Here is a 23,748-nt window from a genome sequence, read left to right as displayed (position 1 = left end):
TGGTTGGAAAGGCGGTTGAGGAGAATGGTGTGAGAGACTGTATCGAAGGCTGCGGAGAGGTCCAGGAGGATGAGAATGGTGATGTGGCCGGAGTCAGCAGCAGTGAGGAGGTCGTTAGTGATTTTAATGAGAGCAGTCTCTGTGCTGTGGTGGATTCTGAAACCAGATTGAAGGGGCTCATAGAGCTCATGGTTGGACATGTACTGGTGGAGTTGGGCGGCAACTGCTCTTTCCAGGATTTTGCTAAGGAAAGGAAGGTTGGAGATCGGGCGGTAGTTGTTGAAGTCGTCGGGGTCCAGAGCTGGTTTTTTGAGGATGGGTGTGACTGAGGCTGTTTTGAAACTGGAGGGAACTGTACCAGATTGAAGAGAGCAGTTGATGATGTCAGTCATGATGGGGCAGAGAGTTGGAAGGGCTGCCTTGACCAGGGCAGAAGGTATGGGGTCGAGAGAGCAGGTGGAGGCCTTGGCCTTGGAGACCAGTTTGGCAACATGAGGGGCGTCAACAGGGGAAAAGGAGGAGAGGCGGCAATGAGGGAGGCATACAGTGGCGGGGGGGGGCATCATGGGGTTGGGATGCAAGTGGTGAAGGGGAAGCCTGGAGTTGCTGGTGGATGGAGTCAACTTTAGCCTGGAAGAAGTCCATGAACTTAGAGCAGAGGTTGGAGGAGGCTGAGGGGTGAGGGGCAGAGAGGGGACTGAGAAGCCGATGAATGGTGGAGAACAGCATCCTGGGGTGGTTTTGCTGGTTTGAAATGAGAGTAGAGTAGTAGTGGGTCTTGGTCCGGGAGAGAGCAGTTTTGTAGGCAGACACATGGTCTTTATAGGCCTCACGGTGGACGGTGAGGCCAGTTTTTTTGGAGAGCCGCTCGAGACGGCGGCAGGCAGCCTTCATGGAGCGAATTTCAGTGGAGAACCAGGGAGCGGGGTGGGTGAAGGAAACACTCCGGGTTATAAGGGGGGCCAGTGAGTCGAGGCAGAGGGAAAGGGAGGCGTTGTAATGGGCAACCAGGCCGTCCACGGAGGAGTCAGGGGGATCAGAGGCCAGGAGGGTGGCAATTGTGTTGGAGAGGGCTGGTGCACTCACTTCCTTGATCTTCCTGAACGTGATGGTACGGTGGTGGCGCTGCCTGGGGAGGGGGAGAGGGACAGTGAAAAGGATGGCAAGGTGGTCGGATATGGCAAGGTCGAGACACTGCAGGTTTGAGGGAGTTGTGCCAGAGGAGCACACCAGGTCCAATGTGTGGCCTTTGGCATGCGTGGGGCCTTGAACATGTTGTTTGAAATTGAAGCAGTCGAGCAGAGATGTGAGTTCAGCGGCGAAAGTGCAGGTGGTGGAGTCCATATGAATATTGAAGTCACCAATCAGGAGTGTGGATGGGGACAGAGGGCAGACAGTGGTGAGGAGCTCGGATAGCTCAGACAAGAATGTGGTAGATGGTTTGGGGGGGCGGTATATGAGGACAACCTGGAGTTGTAAAGACCCAGCCAGGGTGAGGGCAAGACATTCAAATGAGGTGGTAAGTTGAACTGGGAGCTGTTTGATCAGGATGTTGTCTCGATGGATGACAGCCAGCCCACCACCACGGCCCGAGGGGCGGGGCTTCTGGATGTAGGCGTAGCCTGGTGGTGTGGCTTGATTAAGAGAAAGAAAGTCCTGTTGGTTTTGCCATGTCTCAGTTAGGCATGTGATTCTGGCTGTTTATATACCACCTCACACCAGCAGGTACTCCAACATAGGTTTGTTTGATGATTTAACCCAAGTCATTTTTGAACTCGCCATTGATACCAACTATCTCATTATCTGTGGGGATATGAATGCACACACCAATGAAAGAGAAGACTGGACCTTGGATCTGTATGTAGGCCTACCGGATGAAAGAGAAATGGATGAGCTCATTGACACCACATCTCACACTGCCAAATTGCTTGAGCTAGCTCAAATCCCATTGTTGAGAAAGTCAATGGACACATCCAGAGACCTGGGCCATTATGGCACTGCTCTACTGGACTTATGTAAAAATGTGGGTCTTTGCATAGCAAATGGTAGATGTGGGGAGGATAGGTTTGTGGGAAAAACTACCTCAACTGATAACACTGTGATTGACTACATGATCACCTCTCCCCTTCTATTAAGCAGAGTAAAACATTTCTATGTGCACGATTTCGACGGCTTGTTTTCAGATAAACATTGTATTGTTGAAATTGTCCTAAAGGGGAACGGTGTTAACCACAAGGGGGAGGCAGTAGCCCACCACAGGACCTCACAGCAACCTGGCCAAAATGAAAAGTCAGGTATTGGTAAATGGGTGAAGGAGAAAAAGGGTAAATATGTTGAAAATATTGAGGTTGGTAATATAGAAACTTTGTTACACAACTGGGAAGATCTGTCGATAGATGAAATAACTGACAAAATCTGTGAAACATTAATAGACAGTGCAAGAGCCACTTTCCCTAGAAAAGTTCATAAAATGAACAGGGGAGTATATATAAAAAGAACAGTCTGGTTTAATCCTGAATGTAGATTCAAAAGGCAGATGTACCTCAAAGCAAAGAAGAGACACAACAAACTTAAAAATGCTGAAAGCTGGGAAAACCTAAAAATTAGAAGTAAAGAATACAAAAAAGAAATGGCCAGGGCACGGAGAGCGCATAGCAACCGTTTCAATAAGGAACTCAGGGAAATGAAGGATAAAAACCCCAAGCAATACTGGAAATTACTGGCAGATGGAAATAAGGATAGAGGTGTTCAGCCAGTCCAGCTGTCAGATTTCTATGAGCACTTTAAAAGTCTGGCAGATAGTGAATCCCAAATAGACCAGCCAGTGCCATCAGTGGTTATTAGTGTACCTGCCCTAGATACTGATACTTTAAACTCTGATTTCACAGAAGGAGAAATTGCAGAAGGTATCGCTAGTCTCAAAAGCAGCAAGGCTGCTGGTGCAGACCGGGTGTTAAATGAGTATATTAAGAGCACTGCCGGAATCTTTCTACCTGTCCGGTAGAAAGATAGACCGGGCTGGTTAAAATTGAGTGTGCCTCCAGAGAGGTGAAAATTGACATTCTCCGTCAAAAATACAAGCTGAAGAATCTCCCTGGTTACGAAAAAGTTTATATTCGGTCAGCCAAATCTCATACTGACCGGCTGATTGAAATGAACTTTAAGACTTTGCTCAGGGAAATCCCAGCCGGGAGAGACTTTTTCGTCTCGGGGAGTGGCCGTCTCATAAGACGGGAGACTGAGAGAGGCGAGTCGGAGCGGACAGGTGACCGGAGCGGAGCCAGACAGCGCGAGTCGGAGCGGACAGGTGACCGGGGCGGTGACAGCCAGCGTTGGAGGGAGCGCCAGAGCGTTCACCGGGGAGTGGGATCCGGCAGACGTCATCCTGAGAATGAGCCCGAGGCCACCCGCGACAGACGAAATGACTGGGCGCGGTTCCGAGAAGGATCGGGGAATAGCAGCAGGAGGAAGAATGGAGCGGAGGCAGAGTGGCCTCCCTTAAACCGCAATGTTGAGGACGTAGCCTGAAGTTCACCACACTCAGACGGCTCACACGAGAACATTTCCTTTCTACACTGGAATATAAATGGATGGACAAACGCAAATCGCAACCTCTGATCACGTATTTTACAGTCACTGAATGCTGATATTATTTCTTTAAACGAGACTCATCTGCAGGGGGAAAACGTTATTGAGGTGGATGGGTATGTATGGTTTGGTTTAAATAGGGTAACACACATTAGAGCGCCTAGAGGTTCTGGAGGAGTAGGATTACTAGTCAAATCCAGTTTACTCCAGGAATATGAATATGAAATCATTGAAAAAAAATGACGGGATTATAGGTTTATTATTTCAACATAAATTATCAGGTTATAGTTTCATCATTTTCTCCTGCTATCTTCCGCCTGAAAACTCCCCCTGGGGAAGAGATGCCTCAGGTTCTTTTTGTCAATTACTGAGTTTGATTTATCAGTTCTCTGATGTTGACGCTATATATAGCGGTGGGGACTTGAACGCAAGAATCGGGAATATGGAAGACTTTATACCCACTATTGATTTCATTCCCAAGCGTGTAGCTATTGATGACTTTGTTAATAAACACGGAGAAACTCTCCTTGAATTTCTCCGGGATGCCAGAATGTGTGTAATTAACGGTATCCTCTAAATGATAACTTTACTTCAGTGTCCCCAAAGGGCAGAGCTGTGGTCGATTATTTTGTTGTTCCCTTTGATTGTTTGGAAAATTGCTTAGAATTTAAAGTAATGCTTGCCTCTCAAACTGTGGAAGATACAATTCTATTTAATTTGATCGATGAGCACTGTCGCCTTCCGGATCATTCACTACTATGGTTACAATTCAGGACTGGTTATAAAACACCGCAATTCAGTCAAGTTGCTCCTGTTATAAGTAAATCCTCTAAAAAGCGGGTGATCCGCATAGTACCTGAGACTTTTTTCAACTCGGATACGGGAGGTACAGCCTTGTCACAGCTGACTGAAAAAATTCAGATACAAATTAAAAACCAGGAGGAACTGGACACTTGGTATGGTGAGTTCTGTGTTTCAGTGTTATCAGAATTGCACACTAACATTGTTAAACCCACATTCAGGAAATCAAAAGAAAATAACCCCTGTTGGAATAATGAGCTGAGTTTGCTTTGGTCGGATATGTGTAAGGCTGAACGTCTTTTTTTGAAATGTAATGACCATGCTTTGAGAAAGCATCTTAAATTTATTTATAAGCAAAAACAATATAGTTTTGATAAATCACTTAGAATGTATAAACGTAAATATCAGAGAGGTCAGATTTTACAAATTGATCAACTACAAACTCAGAACCCGCAACAGTTTTGGCGTGAGATAAATAACCTGGGGCCTAAGCGACAGAAAAAGATTCCCATGCAGGTGTGGAGTGAAGGGGAATTAACATCAGACCTGGGGAAGGTATTGAAAGTGTGGGAGGAGGCTTTCTCCGGATTATTCTCTAGGAGTCAAGATGTTGCGGGTGTCTCTCCGGTTTTGTCTTTCGGTTTGGAGGGGGGTTACGCCCACCTCAACAGTGTTATTCCTCTAAATTGTGCTGTATGTAGAGAGGAGGTGATGAAAGTCATTCAATCGGCAAAGTTAAAAAAGGCCGTCGGTATAGATGAGCTTTCAAATGAAGTGCTCAAAGACCCTAAGCTGTTTGATTTATTATTTCATCTTTTTCATACTTGTTTTGATCATGGTCTGGTTCCATCTGCCTGGTTTAAATCAATTATAACTCCAATACCAAAATCCCGAAAGGATGACCCCAGGATTCCACTAAATTATCGTGGAATTAGCTTACTAAGCACTGTTTATAAATTATATTCTTCTGTTTTGAATAATAGACTGACGCATTTCTTAGAGCATAACGGATTATTAGAAGAGGAGCAAAACGGCTTCAGAAAAGGAAGAGCCTGCATTGATCACATTTATGTTGTGACCACTGTAGTTAGGACTAGAATGAAGCTTAAAAAACCCACTTTCTGTTGTTTTATTGATTTCCAGAAGGCGTTTGATCTTGTTGACCACATCCTCCTTAAACACAAGCTTCACCAAATCGGGATAAATGGAAAGTTTCACAAAGCGATTACTGCTATTTACGAAGCCCCTTTGGCCTGCATCAGAGTGAATGATTATCTCACAGAGTGGTTTCCAGCGCCCTCTGGTGTCAAACAAGGGGACATTCTTTCTCCAACCTTGTTCGCAGTTTTCATAAACGATTTGGCTAGAGAAGTTAAACAGCTGGGGAAAGGGGTTTCATGTGGCCAGGTACTCTTAAAGTCCCTGGAAACCAGAAATATTTCTTTATTATTTAGCATTTTGAGTTCATCACATCACAGGATCCTATGTTAATAAGCCACCAGCCGAATTTGAACGATGATGAACGTCGCAAAGTATATAAATTTAGGTTTGACAGCCATGGCAAAACTCATGAGATTTCATTATTTTTTAGAGTGTACTTTCTCCCGCGGACTGTGTGGGCGTGTCCAGTCTACAGCAGGGAAATTTCTGTCTCTCGGAGAGCGCGAGAGAGAGGGGGGGAGGGAAACGGAGAAAGAAAGAAAGAGAGATGAGTGTCGGTGTGTGCACTGTGCACACACCGCGTGTGTGTGTGTGTGTGTGTGTGTGTGTGTGTGTGTGTGTGTGTGTGTGTGTGTGTGTGTGTTCGCACGTTGCTCCGCGGCTCTGTCTCTCTCTAGAGAGAGAGAGAGAGAGAGAGAGAGGTGTCGGGTTTCAGGCCATTCTGTGTGTGTGTTCGCGCATTGCTCCGCGGCTCTGTCGAGAGAGAGAGAGAGAGAGAGAGAGAGAGAGAGAGAGAGAGAGAGAGAGAGAGAGAGAGAGAGAGGCCTGAAACCCGACACCTTGTTAATCTCAAGACGGCACACAGAGGAGACGGACAGCGAGGGAGCGCTGTCACTGGGGGCAAAGAACGGACTTGCCATAGGTGGGTGCGGATTGCGCACGTGTACAAAGGTTATATAGAGCTTATGACGTCATAAGCTCCTGCGTTTTAGCACCTCGCGCACTGCTGTCTTCAATGAGGAAGTACTTTTTAGAATCTTGTAGAAAAGTGGCGATTTTAAGGCTTTGGGTTGAAAGTAATGTATAATAATTTCGGAGGCACAAAATTACTAACATAAGACCCTAAATAACATAGTTAGAACGTTTTTGTGGATTTTGGTTTCCAGGTACTTTAAGCATCCTTCTTTATGCAGACGATATTATTTTGCTTTCAGAATGTGAAGAAGATCTGCAAGTGATGTTGAATTGTGTTAACGAGTGGTGTAACAGGTGGAAGATGTGTGTTAACCAAAGGAAGACACAAATAATGCACTTCAGAAAGCCGGGTGTCGCAAGAAGTCAGTTTGTGTTTTCTATTGGTGACACACAGCTTGAATTCACTGACAAATACAAGTACCTTGGTTTATTTTTGGATGACCACTTGTCTTTTTTGCCTGGTGTTTCTATGTTGGCAGACTCTGCAAGCAGGGCTCTAGGAGGTGTTATAGGTAAGACCAAAGTTCTGAGGGACTTGGGCTATCTTACTTATTCAAAACTGTATCACTCCTGTGTATGCCCTGTGTTAGATTATGTTTCTGGTATTTGGGGCGGTAAACGTTTTCTGTTAAGCGAGCGTATCCAGAACCGGGCAATTCGCTTTTTTTTGGGTCTTCATAAATATGCTCCTCTTCCAGCAGTTAGTGGAGAAATGGGGTGGGACCCTTGTGTGGTCAGATGGAAAATCAGTATGGTGAACCTCTGGAACAGATTGCTGGACCTACCATCCAATAGGGTTGCTAGTCAGATTTTCTTCTGGGACTTGTCTGTTGAAGGGGAGTGGGTCTCAGATATGTATGACTTGTTTCAGGAGTGTGGTTTTGGAGAATATTACTCTCAAAGAATGTGTATAAATGTAGAGTCGTTTAAATCTCAGATCCGCGCTAACTGGTTACAATCTTGGACTGAAGAACTATGGCAGAAGCCAAAATTAAGAACTTACTGTTTATTTAAAAATGAATTTAAATGTGAAAAATATGTGATGTTTAATTTACCTAAAAGTAAGAGGTCCTTATGTGCTCAGTTACGATGTGGTATTCTGCCTTTACATATTGAAACAGGCAGATACAGAGGGACGGCGGAGGAGGATAGGATTTGTGAATATTGTGAGTTGATGGAAGTGGAGAATGAATTTCATTTTATTTTGTACTGCCCTTTGTATCATGACTTACAAAATATACTATTTAAAAAAGTTCACTCCCCTGAGTTAAACCTGTTAGATTTTGAAGAAGGTGCCATACTTGAATTTCTTTTTGATAACATCTTTGCTTTTTCCGAATATATCTCTCATGCGTGGGATAGGAGGAAAAAGATGACATATGATAGATAATTCATATATTTTACTTAATACACATTGTAGTTAAATCTGTGTTTTGCTGCTGATGCCGCGTGCTGCTGTGTGTTTGTACGGTTTTGTATTGTTCAAGCACCGTAATAGATATGTATGTATGTATGTTGATGTGTCTGATAATCCCATGTGGGATGGGTCATGTAAATTGTCCTGACACGTAAATAAAATTTTCATTCATTCATTCATTCATTCATTCATTCATTCATTCATTCACCTGTCTATGTGAGGTTGTTTAACCAAATACTGTGCACAGGGATTATCCCTAAAAGCTGGATTGTTGGCCTCATTGTCCCAATCTACAAGGGGAAAGGTGGGAAAGAGGACTGTAATAACTATAGGGGTATTACTCTTTTGAGCTGTTTAGGCAAACTCTTTACTAACGTATTGAATGTTAGGTTACACAAATTTTGTGAAGACAATACCATATTGAATGAAAATCAGGCTGGTTTCCGAAATGGGTATTGTACAACTGACCATATTTTTGTACTTAAACATTTTATAGACCTGTTTATTTTCAAGAAAAAAAGATTGTTTTGTGCTTTTATAGATTATAGTAAAGCTTTTGACTTAGTATGGAGAGATGCACTCTGGTTTAAACTACAAAAAGTTGGCATTTCGGGGAGATTACATAATGTGATCGTGAACATGTATAATCATATTAAGTCCTGTGTCTTCCTTGATGGAGTTAAATCAGATTTTTTCGCCAGCCTGTCTGGAGTGAGACAAGGAGAAAATCTCTCCCCAGTATTATTTGCACTGTTTATAAATGATTTAGAAGAATACCTGGTCCGAAACCAATGTGAGCCAGCTAGGTGTGACGACGAAGTGATTGATAGTTACATTAAATTATTGGTCCTAATGTATGCGGATGATACCATAGTCATGGCTAGTTCAAAAGGAGGTCTGCAAAAAGCCATCGACCAAATGTGTCTTTTTTGTAAGAAATGGAAATTGAAAATTAATAGTGATAAAACAAAGGTCACAATATTTGGCCATTATAAAATTGATGTAAAAAAATATATTTTTCACTGTGAGGGACAGGAACTAGAAGCTGTCCATAGCTTCAAATATCTAGGTGTCGTGTTCAATCACAACGGTTCTTTTAAAAAAGCCATTGAAGATCTCTATAAAAGGGCGTCTAAAGCTATGTATGCCCTAATGTGCAAATGTAGAAAGTTTGACCTGCCAATAGACATTAGACTAGAACTCTTTGACAGACTTGTCACACCGGTCATGTTGTATGCTTGTGAAGTGTGGGGTTCTGATAAAGTAGCTGTTTTGGAAAAGCTACACTTGAAATTCCTTAAGTACACTTTGAAGGTCAAAATGTCAACCTGCTCTAACATGGTCTACGGTGAATTGGGAAGATACCCACTGTACATTGACATTAAAAAAAGAATGATTGGCTACTGGGGGAGCCTCCTAAATGGTAAAGAAACCAAACTTAGTAGGAGTATGTACAATTGTTTATTTAATCTGTCTGTTTCGGGCAAATATATTGCACCATGGATAACATGTGCAACAAACACTACATGATTGCGGTCTCTCCTACATCTGGCTGGAACAGAAGTGTGATAATATCAAATGGCTTAAGACGCTTGTCGAGCAGAGGCTAAAAGACCAGTTTCTTCAGACCTGGCACTGGGAGCTTCAGAGTATGTCTTCATGTGACTTTTATTGTGAAATTAAGGAGGTTTTCAAGTTCGAAAAGTACTTATTTTGTGAAAATGTGAAATCTCGTCAAGCGTTATGTAACCTTAGACTCTCCAACAACAGAATACCAAAGATAATAGGTAGATACAAAGGTCTAGAGAGGAGCAAACGGTTTTGTAATGTGTGTACTGGAGACTTCCTAGGAGACGAATTCCATGTAATTTTTGAATGTAAAAACCAAACTATTGATGAAGCTAGAAAAAAGCTATTGCCTAAATTCTATGTTAACCACCCATCCATGGCCAAATGTATACTTTTATTCCAAACATGCAAGCAAAAGTTACTATATAAACTTGGTGCCTTTTTGATTTCTGCATTACCTCTTTTCAAATAATTGTTTTTGTTTTGTTTTGTTTGTTTCCTCTTAAGTTATAAGCTATATGTATATGTATACATTTGTGTTTACACATTATGTTTTGTATCCCTGCTGTGAACTGTTTACCATGCACAACAATATTGTTTATGTTTCATGTAATGTACTCCACACCACAATTGTGGTCTAGAGTGAAATAAATGATTGATTGATTGATTGATTGATTGATTGATTGAGAAAATCCAATTTCTTTTCGTTGATGGTGTCATGGATGAGTAGTGATTTATTGTTTAAGGAGCGTGTGTTGAGCAGCATGAAGATGGCAGAGTTGTTGACAGAAGGAGATGATGAGAGCAGTGTGGAGGGAGTAGCACAGTCAGCACAGGCCAGGGACCTCAAGTTGGAAGTGGTCACGTGAGGTTTGTTGTGATGACGTAATCCGTGTGTGACAGTGCGCTCGCTGCACCAGAAGGACGGAATAGCATGATCAGAAACAGACGAGTAGATGAGCCTTCGTCGGGAGCCTCTGTGGATATACCCGGGACGGCGTAATAATCCCAGGTATCGGATGGTCGGGATACAGAGGGGTGGAGAGAGGCGGTTGTTGAGTTTGCGAAGCAGGGAGGTGGAGTATTGCAGCATAGTGGAGGCCGGTTATCAGGAAGCTAACGCTGCTAGCCGCTGAGAGGCGGCCACCAACACGGGCTAACCGCACCAGACAGCGGAGGCGATCGGGGTCAACGTTGTGGGGACAGACAGAGCAATCCAGGAATTGTCCGAGTATCATGAGAGAGACGTCCAGGTGGGAGAAAAAGTAGCGCTAATCCAGAGATGTTGAAAAATGCCGGTGGATCGGGGCTAACGGGGACAGGCTAACAGCTGATCCACAGCAACAGGCAGCGTTAGCAGAAGGTGAGTAAAGCCTACAACAACTGTTAAATTGTTTGCAGACAAGGGGAACCAAATAGGAACAGATGCAGTGGGGGTACACCTATTTCCACAGTAGTCCACAGTAGTCAGAAGCGTAGATTACGCACAAAAACAATAATTACATCGGATTGAGAAGCGGCGACAAACACGCCAGCGTCCTCTCACATCCGGGGCCAAAAAAAAAACTGTCTTATTGTGAAGTTGCAGAGCGTTACAGCAATATACACGTGTTTACAGCAATATACATGTTTTACAGCAATATACACGTGTTTACAGCAATATACATGTTTTACAGCAATATACAAGTTCATATTCTCTGACTAGTCGATGCTCCAAGCCGGCAGGCAGCACTCTTGCCTCGGCTTGGAAACGGTAGTACACAGGGAAGCAGCCATTTGCCCAGTTCTCAAAACCAGTTTCCTTGTGTAACCGGGTTAGGAACTTAACTCCCTGTGTCTGTAAGTGTTACTGTATGTTACTGTATAAGCAAGTGTTGCCAGTGTTGTCTGTTTGAACTGAAGCATCTGTCCACCAGGTGGTGCTGCAGGTATGGTGTCCAGGATCACGGGCTCGGTGGGGAAGGGCCTGGCAGCCATCACCATGGACAGGGAGTACCAGCAGAAACGGCGGGAGGAGATGAACCGGCCGCCCAAAGACTTTGGAGAGAGTCTGGCTAAAGGAGGAAAAGGCTTTCTGAAGGTAATCTACTGCTCATGGTGTTTTCACACCTGAAAGTCCAAAACCAAGGTTCACTCTGTTTGTTTTGTTACTTCGGGCCTGTCTGATTCTCAAGTGAACGAGCAATATAGGTGCTAGTATATTTCTAGGTAAGAAGTTGTAATTAGGCTGTCTGAAACCAGTTTGATACATAAGTTCACTGTATTTGCAACCTTTCTAGTACCTGGTTATGGATCATTTTCGAGGAACCATACCATGCACACTTTGGTGGGTTAGGGTATCCCATGATACCTTGCAACCCTTACAACCGACGAAGAAGAACGAAGCGAGCCCCTAATGGTGACGCCCACAAAGCCGACCGCATCAGAAAAAAGTGGAACAATGTTGGCTAAATAACAAACATATTTCACTTTCTTTTCATTTTTATTCTAGGATAGTCAATAACGTCAGCTTTTACTTAAATTTAGTGCAGTCAGATGTTTGTACAGTGTCAGGAAAGTCACTTTTGAACAATAGTAGGAAGCATCTTACCTGACGGTGTTCTGGACAGCACCCACTAGTTAGGTTGCTAATGTAACTAACGTTAGAGAACTCGCTCCGCCCGCCCCAAAGCACACAGCCAGGATGATAGCACCATTGCAAACCTTCAAGTGTAAGTGGAGTTTGTTTTAACTGTGCTTTATTAAATGATAAGCTGTCATTACTTCCCATTTGTAGCGTTTGTAACATTTTCGTCAGCTGGGTTTTACGCTTTTAATTTGAAGGCGGAAAGGGGAAATGGTGTATTCGTAGATTTAATTGACACTGGTCTGTCAATTCTATCAGTTCATATGTACCATTTCCCTTTTTCGCCTTCAAATTAAAAGTGTTCACTGTAGCCTGTGAAGCCTCGACCTTTCCGGATTATAAAAGTAGTATAACGTTAGAGAAAACAGCCCCCAGCCATGCAGTTTTATACACATTTATTGCCAAATGCTTTGGGATTCAACTTAATCAATCTTGGTCAGAAAAAATCTTGTATATTCAATGGAAACGGCACCAGTGCAACCTGTCGCGTGCAATGCTACCTTCAAGCATGAGGACGTCTGAAACAAGTTATTTTTCATCCACCTATATTAACACATTCACTGCCAACAGTTTTTTTTTTACTGTAGGTAGCTTCTGCCAAGGGTTTTTTTGAGGATTCTGGCTCATCTTTCAAGAGCCGAGGATTATTTTCTGCTAGGAATTTGTGAACACAAAATATCTCAAAAGAACTAATAGAATGTGTGCTTTCTCTGTCTAAAATAGTTAGTTTGTAGAGTTAGTAGTTATGTAGGCATTAGCAGTTGAATACAGCATGGTTTCAGCGTCTGAAAAGGAAAGTTGAGATAAATGCCTTTTTGTGAAATTCGATAGAACAGTCACTTTAACCATTTATTTTTGGCATCAGTAAGACCTCAGACATCTAAACAATAGTTGTGAACACTAATTTCCTCCATACAAGCACCCCCACCCCCCTCTCTTTCAAACTCCTCCCTCTGTGTGTGTTCTCCTCCTCCCTCCGTGGCTCTGCAGCGGGTGTGTCACAAGCGAGTTTCTGCTGTCTGTGCTGCCTGGCTGCTGGCGGCCGCTCTTTGGGCGAGTCTGGATGGGGCTCGTTCGTTTCTGGGTTTTCGGTTGTGAGCTCAGCTGGAATGAAGCTGCGTGCGATTCTGGCCTTTCTGCTGGTGTTTCAAAGTGTGTTGCACCCATAATCTATTATGCAAATTTGCAATCCGCCAGCTCCCAGCGCGAAAGCGAAAGCGTTTTCGCCAATCCATTTTCATAGAATGGCTTCCTCACGCTGCTGTTTTTGCTTGGCTTCCTCTAGTCTGGAGAGCACTGTCGCCACTTAGTGGGTCAGTGGAATGGGTTGTACACGTTCGGTGGCTCCCATATTTTTATAGGAGACGTAAAAGGGGTAGATCCACGCCTCACCGTCAAATTTTTTTTTTTTTTTTTGACGAGTTAACCCTGTAAGACCCGGATATATTTCTACTTGCAAAAAAAATTATTCAACCTTTCTGATGGTGTTGTAGGAGTACTTTGGAGAAGAAAATATAGTGTTTTTAAAAAAAAAAGTTTTTTGTAAGGTTTTATGCAAATGTTGTAATATCACAACGTAGGGTCAATCAGGTAGCAGAATTTCCTATAGGCCATTTTTACTCATTGTCAGAATAACATGACAAATGTATATATACTTCATTAAAACAACTTAAGGGTTAATTTATATGGTTATGGTTTATTATTTGGCCTCAGAACAGTATACATTATGAATAATATTTGGCCTCAGAACAGTATACATTATGAATAATAACATCAATGTAAGCCATATTTTTAAGAATTGTGATTTTATTAAAAGAACAACAAAATGAAAACAATACATACAATAAATGTACTAAAGAAACCTAATTACCTAATTACTCCGCAACATGTAACAGGCACCCCCTCTCATACTCCAAGTGACTGCAAATCACTTTGAACACCATTTACAAACAATTGCTTACGCTTATTTGCAGTGATAGTCCCAGAAACAGTTCCTGTGACCTGAAATACACAGACGAACATCACACACTTGTGGCATAGTAAGTTGGTGTACCCTGAACAGCCACCATTCCTGCAGCGCCCTCTCTGTGTCTTTCGTGGGAGATGGCCAACTTGGTCCTGGCGCACATCCGATGGCAGGTGTTGACGTGGTGCCTTGGGTGGAGCGCGGTTTGGACTCTCTTCCAGTTGTCTCTTCTGAGCTGAAGTGTTTGGCCGGTTGGGGCGGCTGAATGTCTGCATCTACTGGGCAGTTAGTGGGTTCACTGGGTGGTTGGTTTTCTTTTGACTCCTCTCCACAGGCCTCTTCATCTGACTCTTCATCAGTTTCAGTGAAGTCGATATCCACATCACTCTCTACATTCAGTACCATATCCAGTGCATCTTGTATCTTGTATCTTGCAATGAAGCGAGGCTCTCTGCTTGCTTGTGGCATTCTGAAATGAAAATAAAGAAATAACTTTAGTACATTAGTAGTGTTTACACATCTCACTGCAGTACACATTTCACAAGTCACACAATACTGTCTGGCCAACCTATTGTGCTTTGCTTATCCTCACAAAGGGATGATGGTCCTAAGTGGGCAACCCCCACCAGCCCTCACATGAACAATGATGATGGTCCTATGTGTGCAACCCCCACATGAACAATTACCACATGGAATCCTCCAGGAACTAACTTAAACCAACTAAAACATGATTACAAACAGAAGTAGGAACTGATCTGTTGAAAGTGATTACTAAAACATTGTAAGCAATTACATTTTATGCAGTATATTTGTCTTTGAGTACAATTGGTTACAAATATTATTGGAAATTAGAAATTAAAGTAAAAATGCACATATAGCCTACACTATATATATATTTAGGTATGCAATGTGGGGAAAATACACATATAACTGTATAAATGTATTGTGAAAACTATAAGACTCCCCTTAGCCAGGTATGTAAACTAACAGTACCACCTGGATATTTGCTACCACACTGCCCCACCGTTGTAAAATAGCAACCTCTATAAAACATGCTCTAATTTACATTTGGGGGATATGTTTCACAATAATAACATATGTACATGTTCTAGACATTCTAATGATCACCCAAAAAAATATTACAGGCATTTTACTTACTTCTTTGTGAGGAATTCCGTCCAGTGAAAAAGAGAGTTGTTGCTCCGTCAATAATTTTGAAGTTGTGATGTGTCCTGGCCCTGTGGGGGGTACTTATATGCAAATATCCTGGCCAATAGCATTGCAAGACTAAACAATAGGATCCAATGATGATGTTTATGTGAAAAAAGAACAAGAAAACAAATGATTTATACCCTTTTTTTATAAAATACAAATGTTGTAATATTACAACCGTGGGTCTTACAGGGTTAACTCGTCCACGGCAGTGAACGTGTTAACATGAGTTACCTAATTAATCAAGTATCTAGTTAGGTAGCTAGGTGATAGGAGCTCACTTGAGTTACAGACAGACCCATTGTGTTTATGTAACCTGCGTTGTGTTGACATGTTAAGGCACACATGGGCAAAATACGGCCCGCGGGCCGCATGCGGCCCTCGAGTGCCACCTGTGTGGCCCGCGATCGAATTGCAAAAAAAATAAATTACAGTGCACCTGAACGCAACATGCAAGATACCAAGTGTCCAAATGTTCATGTCATTCTGGCCAATACTCCACTTCTGTTATAGCATTTCAGTCTGGAATATGGAATATCTTTCAATAATCTTTATGACTAAAAGGCTACATTGAAGTAGAAATGTAAATAATTAACTCATTGGTTTGGGATTTCTTTAGCTTCAAGAGTGCATTTTTGTTCGTGTGACCCTCAACACAGGCTTTGAGAATCCCGGGCCACTTACTGATACTTACTGTATGCTTGAATTAACACACTCATATTCTGGTTTATTTCAAGAAAAACATTTCGGCTAGTGGAAATTATAGTTGGCTGGTAACTTTAAAATCTAGCAGCCATATTGGCAGGTGGTCAAATAAGTTAATTTCAAGCCCTCAGAGCAGGTGGTGACATAGGAGTGAGTGAGAAAAGGATAAAATATTGGTGGTTAACTCATTGAGTGCCAATGACGACTTTAGTCGTCAATTCAAATAGTGACGTAGAGTGCCAAAGACGACTAAAGTCGTCAATTGCGTTTTTTGACGGGGGGATGTCGATCTAAGCCTCTTACATGGCCTCTTACAATATGGGAGCTATTGAATGTGTCTAACCTATTTTACAGAACCCTTAGGTGGCGACAGTGCTCTCCAGATAACAGAAAGGCAAGGAAAAAACAAAGAAGAAGTCGTTGGGGAAACGGAAATCGCATCGCATCCGTATGCATCGATATGCATGAAGCATAACGTTACTGTAGCTGTGCCTGCAGCAGCCAATCTGCTGCCACAATTGAGCCGCTCCGTGTCCGTTGCGACAGCACATCCGCATGATCAGCCGTGGAGTTGTTATTATTCTCAACTGGAAGCATGGTTGCCGGTGACAAACACACGCGGAACGCTGTAAAAAAGCTGGATGTCGCGCACCCTTCACTGTGCACAGCAAACTCAGCAGAGAGCCACCAGAGACACTCCCATACGGAGGAGGAGTGTGCAGTTGAGGCGGGGGGGGGGGGGGGGGGGGGGCACGCAGAGCAGCACACAACACCCAGACAGACCCAGCCAGCAGGACAGGATTGGCAAACGCAAGCCAGAATATCCGATGCCCACCAGCAGCAAATCAAGACCAGCAAGAAGCTGCAACCAGCAGCGCACGCAGGGGCCAGCGCTGCTGGTTGCAGCTAAAAAATATTATTCTGCCAAACAAAATTCCCTGGCCTTCACTGTTTTATTGAAGGAAATTATTTTTGAGGTGTGACTACATTAGAAAATATTCGCTTCAGAGTCAGTGATGTGCTTGAAATGTTTAATTTCACAAAAGGCGCATTATCTCTAACCTGACGCTGCCAGATGGACGGTATAGCTCCACATAGTTTCACTACAACAGTCGATCTGGGAATGCAGTAATCAGACACGCTGACGGAGGCGGGCACTTTTTCCAAGCTACTTGGCAGGTGATTGGATGACCCATCTGTCTATCACCGCTGGTGGGTCTTGACTTCAACCAATCAGATCGGCATGCCTCTGACGTCACGTTTGCGACCCGGAGGACTCAATAGGACTACAGAATAGCTTTAGCATAGCAGCATCGCAGCATTTAGCAGTTAGCATGGAGTTAGGCGATTTGTGCCGTTTGTGCAAGGTAAATATGCGCATAAATGGCATATTATCGAGTACCACAAATATATTTGGTAAAAAGGACGCCAGCGGAAAAAATGTCAACGAACGTCTGATAGCGTTAGGGTTAACGCTATCGAACGACGCCTCACGACCCAGTAGGATCTGTAGGTCGTGCTATCGCTCGCTGAGTAGAATGGAAGATTCCTTTTCCAATTTAAGACGATGGGAAGAAGCTGAGAAAGAAGCAAGACCAGCTCCAGAACCAACTACTTCAACCATCGAAACACGACCGATCCCCGACGACAGTGGCGAGCCAGCTGCATCAGTCAGGTCAGAGAAACGGGACAGGGAGCCAACACCTTCCAAAACACCAAGAGACAAAAAGAAAATGCGTCCCAAAACACCAATCCAGACACCAGCTCACACCCCTCGTCTGACCCCAACAGGTTGGCAAAGCCAACAACTGCGATGCCTGCACGGCGAAGTCTGACAGAGGTAAGTTTGTATTGTGAAACATAACGTTGAAAATTGTAGCCTCCCGTTTAACCTGTACCTGGCGCTGCCAATTGTTTGCTGTCTAATTGTTAGTCTGATCTAATGATCTTGCGCCAAACCTGTGGCCTTTGATTTTTTTAATTTGTTATTTCTTCTAGACTGTTATTGCTTGTTATTGCCATGCATTCCTCTCTATGGATGGAGTTAGGATGGAGATACACATCCCTTTCTTCTCACCATGCCCACAGCCCATCCCCCAATGCTACCTACCTAGTGAGGTGGGGGGTAGGGAGTGTAAACTTTAGAGCAGACTCGATTCTCATGTGATTGCCCTGTGCAAGTGTCGATCTGTGATGTGCACTTAAATCAGTCATAGTGTCAGAAACAGTCAATGTGCAATAAACCTTTCAAACCTATCATCCACTTTACCTACAAAATCGAGATTATAATTTGGAGTTTAACAGTTAACTACTTACCCCAGATAACACATAATTGAACCTAATCTAACATGAATAATTGCATAATTTATTCCAGCAACTTTGCATGCTGCACCATTGCTGTCTTTGCAAATTTCAGTGTTGTTTACATCCAGCTATATTGATAGATTTCTCTCCCCAATCTATGGTATTTTGATCAAACATTTCTCCATAGGCCCAGTTTGGATTCAACAGGAGGCGGATATTACAGCATGGCGGCCCTGCATGCTGATATGAAAAATATGCAATTACAGAGATGATCTTGTCATTTGTTAATTCAAATATATCTTTGATTCCTGAAGTACACTTGTAGGTCATCGAGTGAGCTGCTGAGGAACCTTTAAACTTTAAGATAAACGTCTCTCCTTCCTGCCAGGAGATATGGTGGCCGTAGGGATTAACCATTAGAAGGTTTAGTGCTGTTTATGGCCGGTCTGGGAAAACATTTAGGATAGGCTCAGTTAACCATAGAGGGCAGAGGTCACGGAGATCAGCCGACAAAAGGACATTCTATATGTCTCTGCTCAGTCACGTTTGGAAAACAACACAGGGTTTATGGCGTCTCTCTAAGATAAATGGTTACAAGTGCATCCACAGAAGTGGGGAAACATTCCACCAGATGCCCCAGCAAGCAGAAGCTGTGGAAAGGAAGCGTTTCTCTCATGCTTGACTATTGTTGCTTATTATTCAATATATCCTACTGATTGACTGACTGGTTTTGATATCTGATATGGAATAAAGATTGGACTATACATTCGATGTGCTAACCTTTTTCCCCCGAGGAGACAGGAACAGACGCAGCACAGAGCAGAGGAGAGGAACCATGATTTGAATCTCAGACGGCCGGCTGGGAATGTTGGATGATTTGTAGAATATATATTGGTTGTCATATGAGAATAGAGTGTGTTTAGATCAGTCTGATGTTGTATTTCTGTGTTTTGAATAACTTCAAACTTGCATTACTTGCTACACAATAAGGGAGCTATATAATATCTAGATAAATAATAGCCTATTGTTATTATTGTAACCAAGTGGAAAATAAAATGTATAGTCAAAATAGTGGTCATATTAAAGTTGAATCTGCCGACCGAATTGGAAGGTATAGTCAAATTAGTTGATAACTGGTAATTGATAAGAGTTTTCTCATCCGGGTTAAACAGGGTGAGTTTTTCTCTGATTTGTTGAATTTAACTTTTGAAACTATCTCTTCTCTTTTTACACTCATAAGTGGTTTTAGACTAAAGAGATGGTAAGTCTGAACTGTATGATTGTTTTTCCAGTTTAGACTGGGATTAGCCCAAATATAGCTGAATTCGATTCTATCCAGAATATAGTTTAGTTTATCAAGTCTAACAATAACCTTACATAATGTTCTAAACTAGGACTTTAATAGGTAAATAGCTAAATTAGCTGACCCAAATTATAAGAATCAAAATAGGAATTTAAAGTAAATATATTAACAGTTGCTTTGGTAGATAGGAAATAAAATAAGTGACCAGTATTCAAGTGAGGTTTAGTGTGTGACCTCCAGTGGAAGCCAAACAGGATGTGGACAAAGAGGGGGAGAAAAACACGCCTGTCAAGTAGGTGACCACCAATGACAGCCCAAGCAGTGAAGGATGTCCCCAGATGGAGGAGGAAACCTGCCGGGAGAGATGCCCCCAAGAAGATGCAGTTTAAAAGGACACGCAAAAGATAAGGGAGGGGTCGGTTTGCAGGGGTCTTCTTTTGACCTGCTACATATTTTGCTGTGAGGGAAAGACCACTGGAAAATCCACCTCAGAGATCTCTGAATGGGTAATATAAATACTTGATCTGCTTTGTACTGAATATGCAAAATTCTCTATATAAAATAATGTTCTAAATATCAGAATTGCTTGTTGTATTGATTTTTCATATATCTGGAATGATTGGACACACTGGAAAGGTATTAACATATGTCACACCTTCTGATTGGAGTGAGCTGTTTTTAATTAGGTTGAACGAGGTACAGACAAACCTTTCCAACAAATGGCGACCGCGACGTGATGAAAATCCAGAGAAAAAAGCAAGCATTCTGATCAAGCATTTCAGGAAAACAGTGGCTTAACATCCCGGGAAAATATCAATAAAGGGTTTACGGATTACCTTTTTCATAAAAATATCTGCATTGGCTATTCTAAATTATTGTTACACTAACTGGATTCCACAAATGCTGTAATTTATCAATCAAATTTAGGAACCTGTACAAAGCTGGTCAGACACGTGTTTTGATATTTTGGAAAGACCTGTGGGCGAGATTGTACGTCAAAAACATCTGCCCAAGGCCGCTAGCATATGTGAGGGGATAACAGTAATTTTCTCAAGACCATAATAGCGTAGCGAGCATATGTGAGGGGATAAAAGTAACTTTCTCAAGATCATATTGCTGATTGAGTGCATGTGAGGAATAACAGTAATTTTCCAAAATCATAGCAAAGATATGTATTTATACAGAACCGGCGAGTTCTGGAGAATTCCGCTTTGTACAGAGGGCATTAATGCTCAGGTTTTTGCATTTTATTGTAATATATCTTGAAGGTTTTGGTATAATATGAATTGTGAAAAAATCAGCTAACTAAGATCATAAAAGATTATTTAAAATGGGGAAGAAATAACACTGAATTGTCTAATAATAGTAATATCAATATCCATATTTTGAGTTGAATTTTAGATTCTTCCAATTTATGTTGCTATGTAAATTAGACACAAAGGTTTATGCTATAAATTCAAACAACAAGGTGAATTTAATGCAAGATTAGGTCACTTTGGGGTAGTATTCCTTTGTATTTTTGTGTTATACTGCTTTATGATCCATAACTTTGCTGTAAGTTTGAGAAGAAGAGAAAATGAATGTAAATGATCCTTAGATATAGGGGAACATTTTCTATATAATAGAAAGGGATAAAGGTTGTATAATTAGTCACACTCCTTGATTTGTCAAGTGAGTGCTATTTGAAATAAAGAAGTTTCAGTGTGCAGGGACGCCTGGCACAGTGGAACGGTAATATGTAAGAGTATAGTAGGCTATATATCAACAGTATTTTGACGCTTATGAAAAAACTGTTTGTGGAAGAACAACACACCATAAGTTGATGCGCGCAGCTTCTAACCAAGGGTCCGGGTGCAGCCAAATGGCCGCGGGTGTAATTCTGCTGGCACTTTTGCTGTCTGAAGTGGGCTCTGGCGTCCATACAGGAGTAGCCTGTGAGTCTGTCTGGCGGAGTTGGGCTGCAGAGCGGAGAACCATAGATAGCCTATGAGTTATTTTGCCATCAAATTGGCGTAAGGTCGTGCGACAGTTCAAAATAATAGCGTATGCTTTTAACGTTAGATTTATTTAGAAATATAAATGGATCTTTTAAGAGAGTGGTGGATTCGTTAGAGGGTAAAGATATGGAATGGGATTAATGGCCTATGGCCTATGGATTATGCGAATAGATATAATAGGCGTCACATAATATGTCCTCCCAACTAGTAGACATGATGTATGCGTGAGACGGGGTAGATTATATAAGCATGACCGGCTCTTTACGCATTCAAATAAATATAGCTCAGTTGATAGAGCGGCCGTGCGGTTCCATCCCCGTGTGAGGAGCCAAGAATTTGCAGTAGCCTAATGGAACAATGTCTGTATGTAGTAAACGATTGACTGTTAAATCAAAACAGACATCGACAACCTTTATTTAGTTTTTGTCTGTCCGTCAGTCTGTCTGTCTGTCTGTTTGGTTGTCTTTTATCTGTGGGTCGCTCGTAGTGCAAACTTCACATGTCGTTGGGCAGAGAATGTGTGTGTTTGTGTGTATGCGCGAAAGGGGAGAGCATGAGGGGGTGTGTGTGTGTTTGTGTGTGAGCCATGTTAGAGAAGGAAGCGGAGTTTCCGGCTGTTTCCAGCGGAGGGAGAGGATTGCTGACGCCGCGGAACCCCGAGAGACGGGTCCGGCTCGAGGGGGGCTAAGCAGCTGTACAACAGGTAGACGTGGTTTTCTTTCAGGGCTGGTACAGTACGGGCCAAGGAGGGTCTGACAGCGAGCAGAGCACCAGACGCGACTTGCACCGGGCGGTGGCGAGCCAGCAGCTACCAGAATGAATAGGAGGGTGTTTCACGCTACTTTTGTCTGTTAAAATGAAGTTGGTAATGTACAGTTTGATCCAAGGGGGAACAAACCCTTTCAGAGGAACTTGTAACACCAAACTGTCTGTTTTGCTGCAGCTCGCAGTGCTGTTTAGTCCAGGACCTTGCTTCCTGGATCTGTTGAGAGGTGGAGGGGGGCTGCTCCGTGAAGCTCCAGTCGGGGAGCTCCGTTCTGTTCAAGGTCTATATGATAAGTGACCTGGGCATGCCCAAAGACTGGGCGTGTCTAAAAACACACCATGTCCAAGAATGTTGTCCCTTGAGAAGGTCAAAGAGGGCAGCCCTTTCCTAAGGGTGGGGCTGCACGAGTGGGGTAGGCTCCTTGAGCAAGGCATTACATCAGGGCAGCGTTGCTTTGGCTGATTATGTAGGCTATAAGTTCCATGTTTGAGTTGATTTGAGTGTGATAATTTGAGATATATAGGATTTTATGTTACTGCATGAGTGATGGGTAGATGCCGGTAGTGAAATTTGATGTTGTGAATGCATTTAGTGGTGTAAGGAGACAGATAGGATTTAAGTGGGTTGGTATGAGTGATGAAGTTTGTGTAATGTGGGATTTTATGTGGATGGTTGGGAATACAATGCTGATAGTATGGGGCGTGAACGTTCATTGTTTCTATGGAGAATGAAAGCATTGATTATAATATTTAGATTGGCGAAATGGTGCTGTGTTTTGTCGGTGTGGTTGTGATACGTGAAATGATGTCTGTTCAGTTTTGGAACATTCTTGATGACATTTGTGGTTGGTGTAGCCTACTGGAGTTTCAGTGTGGATCGATTGGCGGGGAGGGTTCATTAATGATTATTCGTATGAGGTGTCAATTGATCTGACTATATTGATAGTTGTGTGATTAATTTAGACCAAAGGGGGGTCCCCATACATTGTGGAATGCATGGTGAATGAATGCGTAGAATATAGAATGGATCCAGATGGAGGGTTGAATCTCAGCAAAACACACTGACGAAGTGTCAGATATAATGAGTTATGAAAAATAGATTGGAATGGGAAAGTACAGCAGTGGGGAACACTGAATACTGCACATCATTATATAGTAATACTCACTGAATAGGAAGTTTGCAGTAACACATAAAAGAACAATAGTTATATGATGAGTTTGTTTAGTTGACAACTTTGCATAAATGAAGGGTTTGTTGATTAACTTGAAAATTCTCTCTGTCGTCCCTATAGAAGAACTAGCTCAGACCCAGGTAAGATACACTATCATTTTTCCGTTTGAGAAAAGCTACACATAGTT

The 23,748-nt window shown here is 42.6% G+C and overlaps 1 protein-coding gene across 1 annotated transcript in view; it reads left to right on the top strand.

Annotated features, from left to right (window-relative positions):
- Positions 1–23,748, top strand: part of LOC310791645 (intermembrane lipid transfer protein VPS13C-like) — a gene marked incomplete at its 5' end in the record, with an annotated part of 249,586 nt that overhangs the window by 85,463 nt on the left and 140,375 nt on the right. Inside the window, 1 exon segment of the mRNA XM_083653298.1 lies at positions 11,428–11,591. Within this exon segment, the coding sequence (XP_083509424.1) occupies positions 11,428–11,591 (164 nt within the window).

The sequence above is a fragment of the Poromitra crassiceps genome (assembly GCF_964638095.1).
Source record: "Poromitra crassiceps genome assembly, chromosome: 16".
Classification (NCBI taxonomy): domain Eukaryota; kingdom Metazoa; phylum Chordata; class Actinopteri; order Beryciformes; family Melamphaidae; genus Poromitra; species Poromitra crassiceps.
Note: the sequence above shows the minus strand (reverse complement) of the source record. Positions and strands in the feature narration are given on the sequence as shown.